This window comes from Chenopodium album, chromosome 5 (genome assembly GCF_948465745.1).
Source record: "Chenopodium album chromosome 5, dcCheAlbu1.1, whole genome shotgun sequence".
Taxonomy (NCBI): domain Eukaryota; kingdom Viridiplantae; phylum Streptophyta; class Magnoliopsida; order Caryophyllales; family Amaranthaceae; genus Chenopodium; species Chenopodium album.
Window position 1 is genome coordinate 6668510 of NC_137838.1, and position 10894 is coordinate 6679403.

A 10894-nucleotide genomic window follows, 5' to 3' on the forward strand; every position below is an offset into this window, starting at 1 on the left:
AAATAAAAATAAAAATAAATAATTGATAAAAATAATCTCTACTTTCACCTATTATCATTATTTATAAATAATTCAAACTTTCACGTTATTTTGGAATCGAGCGAGTAATACATTATTAAAACATGTCAACATTTCTACAAATTAAAGCATTTTACTACGTACTACTTACCTGCATACTCCTAGTAGTTCCTCAGGTTTGAAGAACAAAGAATACAGATGGTAATTTGGAAATTCAAATGCAATCAAGAAGCCCAACAGTTGGAGGATCTTGTTGCTCATTCCCCTTTGCCCTGTCTATAAATCTTGAAGCAGAGTCAACAAAATCATGAAACCACTCAACAGGATCAATAAGAAACGAGTGAAGTCCGACCCACAATCCCTTTTCTTCCTGCAATTGCTGCTTCACGTCACAGCTCGTCTGCAGTAAGGTAAGGTAGAGCAGCAACAGAGCAGCTATCGTCGAGATACCAACCCACACATTACAGAAATAATCATGTTTTAGTTTAGCCTTGGCCTTACTTGACCACCTATTAGAATACTCATTAATATCTTTCACCACATCATGCAAATAAGACTCCTTACCATCATGTTCTACTTCGATGCAAAGCTTATTGACTAGCTTAGCTACTGGTTTGTTACTCCCTAATGTGTGTTGTATCACACCTTGATAGTGTAGAAGCTCGACGTCTTTAGTTGAGTTAATGAGCTTGTCTAGGAAAAATAGATATGTTGTTATGTCCGGGTTGCATACGTGGTGGCATTGTTCGTAGGCAACGATGTTCCTGAAGAAGCTTTCTGTATGATTGTCAATTTGTAAACTCGGCATCCTTAACACTCCTCTCTCGAACTTTAGCTCTAGAGGCTGTGTCGAATCCAAGACTCGCTTCTCCTTATCCCCTGGAGTGATGCTAGCGTGGAAGAGGTCAAGCAAGTGATGATGAGTACTTCTCTTAGGATTGCTTGCAATTGATTCATAGCTTCGTTGTAGTAATTTATCATCTCTAAACATCAACGGGTTGAAGAAGCATAGAGCAAGCCATTCTAACGAGGTCTCCTCCATCGATTTTGTCCTAGTTTCGTCGAAGATCTTCTTGAGGACTATCATAGGAAGTTGATTCTCGAGGGTTATAAGGTCTCGACGAACAGCAGGTAACATCCACCTCTTGGGGAGAAGTGTTGTTGGAGACGCGAATTTGTTTTCATTAAGCTCTTTAAAGAGCTCAACTATGAAACATCCATCAAGAAGCATGTTGAGGTCATGCTTAATGTGTGACTTTTACTAGTTAGGACACGTCAGCTTGGTTGTTACAAGTTGGTTGTTCCTTTATTATTCCTGTATTAATAGCTTTCTCTCTGTAAATTTATGATCGAAGATTTCATTTCAATAAAAATCTGATTTCTATTTACTCTTCTTCTCTCTAAAATTCTCTCTGTTCTTGAGATTCTTCTCATGGTATTAGAGCCGATTTTCTGGAATTTGGCTTGATTTGCTGCGATTTGTTGTAATTTTTTTTTCTTTTAATCTGCTTCTTCTTCTTCTTGATTCCGATTTCTTCAATCATTCTTTGATTGAAATTTTTTTGATTTTACCCTAATTTTTTCATATTTTGATTTTTTGGCTTGATTTTCTTTACAATGGCTGGATTTGAGAATCAATCGAATTTGTCTAATTCTGCTATCAATTTCAACGATCCTTACTTCTTGAGTAATGGAGATCATCCTGGCATGCAATTAGGAACTCATATTCTTACTAGTGCTAATTTTCTGAACTGGAGCAGACCTGTGAAAATGGCGTTGATAGCTCGGAATAAGCTTCAATTTGTTGATGGATCCTTACCTATGCCTGCGACTGATTCAGCGGATTATCAGAAATGGATTCGCAATGATTATATGGTGATGTCATGGATACTTAATTCCATGGATAAGGTACTTGCTGAATCTTTCATGTTTGTCAATTCTTCGAATCAGTTGTGGATTGAATTGATTGAGCGATTTGGTCGTACTTCTGCACCTAGAATTTTTGAGTTACATAAGAATTTAACTAGTATTCAGCAGAATGATATGTCTATTGCTGAATATTTTGGTCAATTGAAGAGTGTTTGGGATCAATTGCAAATTCTTGAAGGTTTTCCTGATTGCACTTGTGATGCTATGTCGAAATGTTCTTGTGGAATTTTCAAGAAAATTCTGGAAAATGATCAACGTAATAAGTTGATGCAGTTATTGTCTGGTTTAAATCAGAACTATGATCAGGTTAAGACGAATTTGCTTGGATCTGATCCTTTGCCTCATGTGCATAAGGCTTATTATACTTTACAGCAAGTAGAGCAGCAACATAAGCTAAATTCTGTGGTTACTAGTTTTCCTGAGGTGAATGCTTTACAAGCTCAAGCGCTTAAGGTTTTTCCAAAGCCATTGTATTCTAGTCGTAAGGATTTCAAGAAACAGAAGAGTGATGTGGTTTGTCATCATTGCAAGAAGAAAGGGCATCCAATTAGTCAATGTTTTAAACTCAATGGATATCCAGACTGGTGGAACAAAGATAAAGGAGAGGCAAAATCTGCTAATAATGTGTTTCATGATAATCGGTCAGGTATTCTTGGGAAGGCACCTGGTTCTACTGAGATGCTTGACTATTCTAGAGTGGATCCTATTATGGCATCAGCTGTTTACAATCAGGTGATCCGAATGATGAAGACTGGTTCTGCAACAACAACTGGATGTGTTGCTGATGATCCTCTGAGTGCTGCTGTGAATTTTGCTGGTATAACTTCTGCCTCTCATGTTGCTAGTATATCTCAGTTCTTTGATCATGATAGTTGGATTGTTGATTCTGGTGCTACAGATCATATGGCTTCTAATTTGGCCTTATTTTCTGATATTCATAAACTTCCTAATCCTGTTAAAGTGTCTTTGCCTGATGGTTCAGTGAAACTTGTCCTTTATAGTGGAATTGTTAATCTCAATTCTCAAGTCAAACTTGATAATGTTCTCTTTATTCCTGAGTTTAGGCATAATCTGTTGTCTGTTGGTAAATTACTTGATCAAAATGATCTAGTAGTTGTCTTTGAACAAGATTCTTGTTCTTTTCAGGACTCAATCACTAAAAGTGTCAAAGCTTCTGGTATAAGGGTATCAGGTTTATATAAATTTTCTTCTCTTTCTATTCCTATTCCTGTCAACAGTAATCTTGTTTCTGCTGTTGATGTTGTAAATAATACTTCTGCTCATAATTCTATAACTAGTAGTTCTGTACCTAGTATTGATTTACTACATGCTAGGTTAGGACACTTGTTTATAGGAAAATTGAAGCATGTTTCCTTTCCTGTTCCTGGAAAATTTAATAAAACTGTTGATTTCAGTTGTGAGGCTTGTGTTTTTGGTAAACACCACAAATTTCCTTTTATTTTGTCTGAATCTCATGCTTCTCATCCTTTTGATCTTGTTCATATTGATCTTTGGGGTAAATACAAGCGACCTAGTTTGACTGGAGCAACTTATTTTCTTACTATTTTGGATGATAACAGTAGAGTAACTTGGACATACTTGTTGCATAATAAGACACAAGTATTCTCTGTTATTTCTGGTTTCTTTGAGTATGTTTCAACTCAGTTTAATGGCAAAATTAAGGTGATAAGGAGTGACAATGGAACTGAGATTATTCAAGAAGCTTGTGCTGTTTTCTTTGCTTCTAAGGGTGTGGTTCATCAGAAAAGTATCCCGCATCTCTTAGAGACTGCTAGGACTTTGAGATTGTATGCTGATTTGCCTTACAAATTTTGGGGTGATTGCTTGCTTACAGCAACTTATTTGATCAATATAATGCCAAGTTCAGTGCTAAATTGGAAAACACCATATGAGATGTTGATGGGAGTTTCTCCAAAGTATGATCATTTGAGGGTGTTAGGTTGTTTAGCCTATCCTAATCTCAAAACCTCTGATAAGTTTGCTTCCAAATCATGTAGATGTGTTTTTATTGGATATCCTTTTGGGCAAAAAGGATATAAGTTCTATAACTTGGATTCTCACAAGGTTTTGCTAAGTAGGGATGCTTATTTTGTTGAGGATTCTTTCCCTTTTAAGGATCAGAAACTTCAGTTTTCTACTGTTTCTACTGATGTTCCTGATCTTGTTAATCCTGCTTTTGATTCTCTTTCTACTGTTCTTCCTTTTTCTCATCAATCATCATCCTCAAATTCCTCAGATAATCATGATTCTGTTCCTATACATATTTCAGTTCCTGTTTCACAAAATTTTTCTCCTGAGTCTGCAAACAGTTCTTCTTCTCCTGAGTCTTTTTCTTCTCCTGAGTCTGTAAATATTCCTTCTGTTACTGTTAGGGTTTCCTCTAGGCCTTGTAAAATTCCTTCTAAATACAAGGATTTTGTGTTGGCTCCTCCTGTTCATAGGAATATTCAGGAACAGGACACAGATCAGTCCAGTTCTTTCAATGTTTTTACTGAACCTTCTTTGGCACATATGGATTCAGATTGCTTACATAGCTTGTCTATGGTTCTTACTGCTTATGAACCATCTTCTTACAAGCAAGCCAAGGATCATCCTGAATGGGTTGAGGCTATGGATAAAGAACTTTATGCTCTTGAACTTAATGACACTTGGGATATGGTAGATTTGCCTCCTGGAAAACATACTATAGGCTGTAAATGGGTCTATAAGACCAAGTTTAAGCCAACTGGTGATGTTGAGAGGTGTAAAGCAAGGGTTGTTGCAAGAGGTGATAGACAGATTTCGGGCAAGGACTATAAGCATACTTTTAGTCCTGTGGCTAAATTGACTACTGTTAGGGTAGTTTTGGCTCTTGCTGCTATAAGACATTGGGATATACAACAATTGGATATCAACAATGTCTTTTTGCATGGATTTCTTGATGAAGAGGTCTTCATGACTCCTCCTCCAGGGTATAAGAATGCTTTGCCAGGGAAGGTGTGTAAGTTGAAAAGGTCAATCTATGGTTTGAAACAAGCTTCTAGGTGTTGGAACAAAGAATTGAGTAAATTTCTGGTTGCTTGGGGTTTTCATCAGTCTCAGCAGGACTATTCTTTGTTCATTATGCACAAGGGTGATACTTTTACTGTAGTGGTGGCATATGTAGATGATTTACTTATTACTGGTAATGATACATCTCTTATTGCTTCTCTCAAGAATGATTTACATTCAGCTTTCACTATCAAAGATCTGGGCAGTTTGAAATATTTTCTTGGCATAGAAGTTTCAAGGTCTTCTGCAGGCATTCTTTTGAATCAGAGAAAGTATGTTCTGGATTTGTTAAAGGATAACAAGATGGAGAATTGCAAAACAGCTACTTTTCCTTTGCCCAAAGGTTTGAAATTGAGCACCTATGAAGGGGATTTACTTCAGGATCCTGAGTCATTCAGAAGATTAATTGGGAAACTTCTTTATCTCAATTTATCTAGGCCTGATATTTCTTTTGCAGTCCAACAATTAAGTCAGTTTTTGGCTGATCCAAGAGAACCTCATTTGTCTGCTGCAACTCATGTATTGAGGTATTTGAAAGGGACTCTTAATTTTGGTCTCTTTTATCCTGCAAATTCGGAGTTATCTCTTGTAGCATACTGTGATGCTGATTGGGGTATGTGCAGTGATACTGGTCGTTCTCTGTCTGGATATTGTGTTTTCCTTGGTAATTCTTTGATATCATGGAAAACTAAAAAAACAGAAGGTTGTGTCTAAAAGTTCGACAGAAGCTGAGTACAGGAGTATGAGTTATGCTTCTGATGAAGTTGTCTGGCTAGAACAGTTGTTGCAGGAGCTTTCTGTGGCTGTTCCTACTCCTATACCTCTTCTTTGTGACAATATTTCAGCAATGCACATTGCCGAGAACCCTGTCTTTCATGAGAAGACTAAGCATTTGAGGAGCAAACATCAGAAACTTGATGTTCATTATGTAAGAGAGAAAGTTCAATCTGGTTTGATTGGTTTGAAACATGTTAAATCAGCTCTTCAGTTGGCTGATATTATGACCAAACCTTTGGGAGCAGATCAGCACAGATTTCTTGCTTCAAAGATTGGTTTGGTTCAGCATTCTTCAACTCAAGAATGGTCTTATCTTCAACATTCTGCAGTGGTTTCAGACTGTCATTCTTGAGGGGGGGGGGGGGTGTTGAGGTCATGCTTAATGTGTGACTTTTACTAGTTAGGACACGTCAGCTTGGTTGTTACAAGTTGGTTGTTCCTTTATTATTCCTGTATTAATAGCTTTCTCTTTGTAAATTTATGATCGAAGATTTCATTTCAATAAAAATCTGATTTCTATTTACTCTTCTTCTCTCTAAAATTCTCTCTGTTCTTGAGATTCTTCTCAAAGCATCATATATACAAACTCATCTTGGCTTAATTTTACATCTTCAGAGTAATATTGTCGAGTTTCATGCTCTATTTTCTTTAAAACAGCAACCAAATTATCCAATTTATCCCTCGTTTGTTCACCTAAGCCGACAAGGCGGTACATCGAGAGCCACTTGAGCTTCTCTGAAGCCTGCAGCTCAAGCAAACCACGATGGTAGGGGCCAATGGATATGAACTGAGGCGCATAAGCTCTTGGTTGAATGTGTCGTAATTTTTCTGGTACGCGATATATGCTTGTTCTGCTACTATGCAACGATACCTGTTGCTGTTGTTGTTGGTGCATTGCCTTCATTTTCTTCTCCAGAATGTCACTCAAGTTCATGCCGCTGCTCGCAGCATAGTGCCTACCATAGGCTAAAGAAGATCTTGAAAAATACTCAAAATGTTGGGATATAAATTTGTTTCTCAACATTTTTTAATTATTGATATGAATTAATGTGTTACACACTAGAGACTAAATAATCCCTCTTATAACTATGTGGCCTGGCAAGGTATATATATCCACAAGACCACACAAGCAACATATACTCATAAATTACTTTGGCTTTCTGACTCGACTCAAGTTTTGACAGCTCTAAATATAAATGAGAACTTCTCGGAATTGTTACTAGAGGAAATTTCTTACTTCATAGCAATTCAATACCCTACCATAAGAAAATGCGTACTTGACTTTTTGGCATATGAACATGTAGGTTAATTATAACTTAGGTCAGCCGCCTAAATAGTAACACTACAGTACAAATTCATAACTTATTCTCACCTAACAAAAGGCTAATTAACTAATTTAAAGTCTTTAAACATAATTCAATCTCTATATTTGTGCACACTTCCAAAACCAAACATTGTAGTAAACTGAAGTCACATTGACTCACTAAGCTAAGCTACTGGAGTAATTATTTGCTAGCTAGATCTACTCTACACTAATTATATGCAGTGTAATAGCTTAATTAATAATAATTAATTAAAAGCGCAAGTGGCAAGTTAATTAGATTCAATAAGTAATTAGTAAAGAAGTCATTCTTGAACAAGTCATTGTTTAATGGTAGAAATCTTGAAGGATCTCTTAAAGTCTTAATCGTAATAATTTATTTTTAATAGCAGATGGAAGCATGTGAACAGGTTGAATATGAATTGGTAAACTTAAGAAACACGTACGGTAGGCCATCAATGTTCTGATTTTTGGTAATATATGTAAGTCAACAGTGAAGTCATCGTAACGCAAACACTAAAAAGCAGAACATTGATTTAAGGGCGGAAGGAGAAGGATATTTGTCAAACCTCAACCTCACAGTTTTTTTTATTTGGTATTTATGGATAAGACACTTTAAAGGCGAGGGAAGAAAGGGCAAGGGATCCAACCCTCAAAGTGAATTGAATTTTAAATCTCGGATTAAAAATTATCATCTTTTCTACTAGACTACACTTAACTTGGTGAGTATTGTTAAACTAGTTACATACTTACATTGGCGTTACCGTAAAGAAGTCTGAAAGGGTATACTAAGGGTCTGTTCTGATTGACTAAACTCAATTGAACTGAACTGAATTGAAATGAATTGAGCTGAACTGAACTGAACTGATTAATTAGTGATTTTTAACTACGGATTAGTGATCTTTGATTATTTATTACTATACACATGTGTATATACAAATTTACATATTAAAATATTTACGAAAAATATACTATATAATTATAAAATTTATGGAAAATATATTAAAAACTTGAAACCTCTAAACATTTTAAACACATATACTATTTAATTTAAAAATAAAATAGTATTATGACAAAAGAACACAAAACACTTACATGTATCTAACCCATTTAAACAAATTTTAAAAAAAATAATTAAATTAAATTAAAAAAAAAAACATGAAAAGCTAACAGAGGCAACGGCCCAACAGTCCAACACCCTAACCCATTCTCTTTAATGTTTTAATTAATATATGTATCTAACTAGTATCTAACCCCAAATTATTATTATTATTATTATTATTATTATTATTATTATTATTATTATTATTATTATTATTATTATTATTATTATTATTATTATATCTCAAAAACAAAAAGTCATACAACCTAAATTAGTGGGAAGCCGAGATACAATCTGGGCCCCCACTCCTCTAGCTATAGCAAAGCCTACCCTAGTAAAAATATGAGCTGCAGCACGTGCTCCAATGTCTTGCGTCGTCGAGAACCTCTGAATTCGCTTAAGCAACGCAACAGCCTCCTTCTCTAATTCACCAAACGAAGAAAAGGAGAAGGGAATGAACCCATATCCAATCGCCTGACAACGAGCCTCATACTTATCCCGCTTCCGCTGAGCTGCATCAGCCACAACCCGTCCAAGAATAAAGTCGGATAACCTTGACTGTGTCAAAGGAGAAGATCCTGTCAAATCAACACAGACATCGCGACCACGATCCCAAGAATAAAGTAACAAATCAGCAGGTCTGAGGGCATCACCGTTCCCTCCAGACAACCCAATATCAACCTCTTTCCTTGCTGAAATCCCAGAACGATAGCAAACATCAAGTAGGGTATCCCGAACAACATTATGTCTATGTTTAATACCCACGATACCAGCACACGACACCGCGTGATCGCCAAAAATATCCCCTGGAAAAACCCTCGAATAAGCAGAGCACGGTGTCGAGGCAGAGAACAACGGAACACCCAATCGGTAGCATAATACACATCGATAAGTCTTTGCATTCATAGTCTGACCCAATCCTGAAATAGGAACGGCCCGAAGCCAAGCAGACGTGTGATCTCCCTGCTGAGATTTCCACAATGCTGATAGACGAGGGGATAATGAAAAGGTGGATTCTGCAGAATCGGTAACCTTCGTGAAATATATATTTGCCAATTTCTTCATAAGTTTTGGGGCAGCGACCTCACTAGGATTACTTAAAAAATCAGACTCCGCCACGCAATTAAACAAACCCAAGGCGTCTTCAAAAGCTCGACCATGACCAACAATGTCAGCATGACGTAGAAGCTTTGTTTGCAACCCAGTAGACTGCAACCGAGAAGCAAGAAAAGCATAATGCCGAACATCACCTGCAGAATAAACACCAAGCCCTCCAAACGCAAATGGTAAAGTGGCAAGTCGCCACTACCAATCGCCAAACCCAGGTCCTGAAGCAGTAATAATACGCTCCAAAGAAGATCGAAGAGCCTCGTCAAAAGTGCGCTAAGCCGCCTCAAAAGTACTAGGGGGACAAGTACGCAACGCAAAGTAGAGTTTAGAAACTCCGGTAGAAGCCCTAAGTAACAATAGCTCACACTGAGGATCATCCAGCGTAGCAACCTTATCCATAAGCGCAATGGTCTTGGTCACCCTATGCATCACAAGCTCACTACTAAAACCAGAATCAGAACTAGCAGGACCACCAAGCAACTTAACACCACGCGAAGGTCGAGCAATGTTAGGTGGAAAGACACCCAAAAGCCTGCTTCGGGGGTCTTCTGTAGGCCAGAAAACTTCAGTTTTGTCCACGTTAAGATGTAACCCAAAAAGAGGCCCTTCCTCCATAATCAGCTGTAAAATCTTCCCCACCACCAACGTGTCACCAATAATAGTGTCATCATCTAAATACCAAGCCTGAAGAGATACATCAAAAGTATCTCTGATTTTACACACCAAGGGTTGTAAAACCAAAGCAAAAAGCAGAGGACCAAGGGGATCACCCTGCTGCACCCCCTGAGACAACCATAAGGTGTGGTCCCCATAATACAATCTAGCTGGATTAGAGTAGCAGAAATCAACCCACCGCGAAATACCCGGACAACGACGACGGACCTCACGTAATATGACCGCACGATCAACTAGATTGAAGGCATTACGAAAATCCACCAACAACATTGAAAGACCAACATCAGATCCACGAACCTCAAGTAATCGATTCACAGCATGAAGAATGGCCTCACCGGTTGAAGAAACCCCAACGCCAAATTGAAGACCATCAAAATAACTTCCCAAAGACTGCCCAACCATTATTATTATTGTTGTTGTTGTTGTTGTTGTTGTTATTTATTGATGATTATTATTATTATTATTATTACTTATTATTATTATTACTATTATTATTATTATTGTTGTTGTTGTTGTTGTTATTTATTGATTATTATTATTATTATTATTATTATTATTATTATTATTATTATTATTATTATTATTATTACTTATTATTATTATTACTATTATTATTATTATTGTTGTTGTTATTTATTGATGATGATGATTATTATTATTATTACTTATTATTATTATTATTGTTGTTGTTGTTGTTGTTGTTGTTGTTGTTGTTAATACTATTATTATTATTAATTATTATTATTGTTGTTGTTATTGTCGTCGTCGTCGTCGTTGTAATAAGAGCTTAAAAGAATGAAATTTGACTCTATATCATTAGCAATATCATTAGACATAAATTAAGAGCTGAACTGAACTGAACTGAATTTCAACGGAAGAGAACATGCCCTAATTATTCAGCATTTACTTGG

The 10894-nt window shown here is 36.6% G+C and overlaps 1 protein-coding gene across 1 annotated transcript; it reads right to left on the reverse strand.

The window, feature by feature from the left end:
• Positions 1-232: 232 nt before the first annotated feature.
• Positions 233-6799, reverse strand: LOC145632495 (UPF0481 protein At3g47200-like). Its single transcript, XM_081684875.1, has 2 exons — positions 6350-6799; positions 233-1249 (listed from the first exon to the last, which is right to left on the reverse strand). The coding sequence occupies exons 1-2, from the start codon at positions 6797-6799 to the stop codon at positions 233-235; spliced, it is 1467 nt and encodes a 488-aa protein (XP_081541001.1).
• Between the last annotated feature and the right edge of the window lie 4095 nt (positions 6800-10894).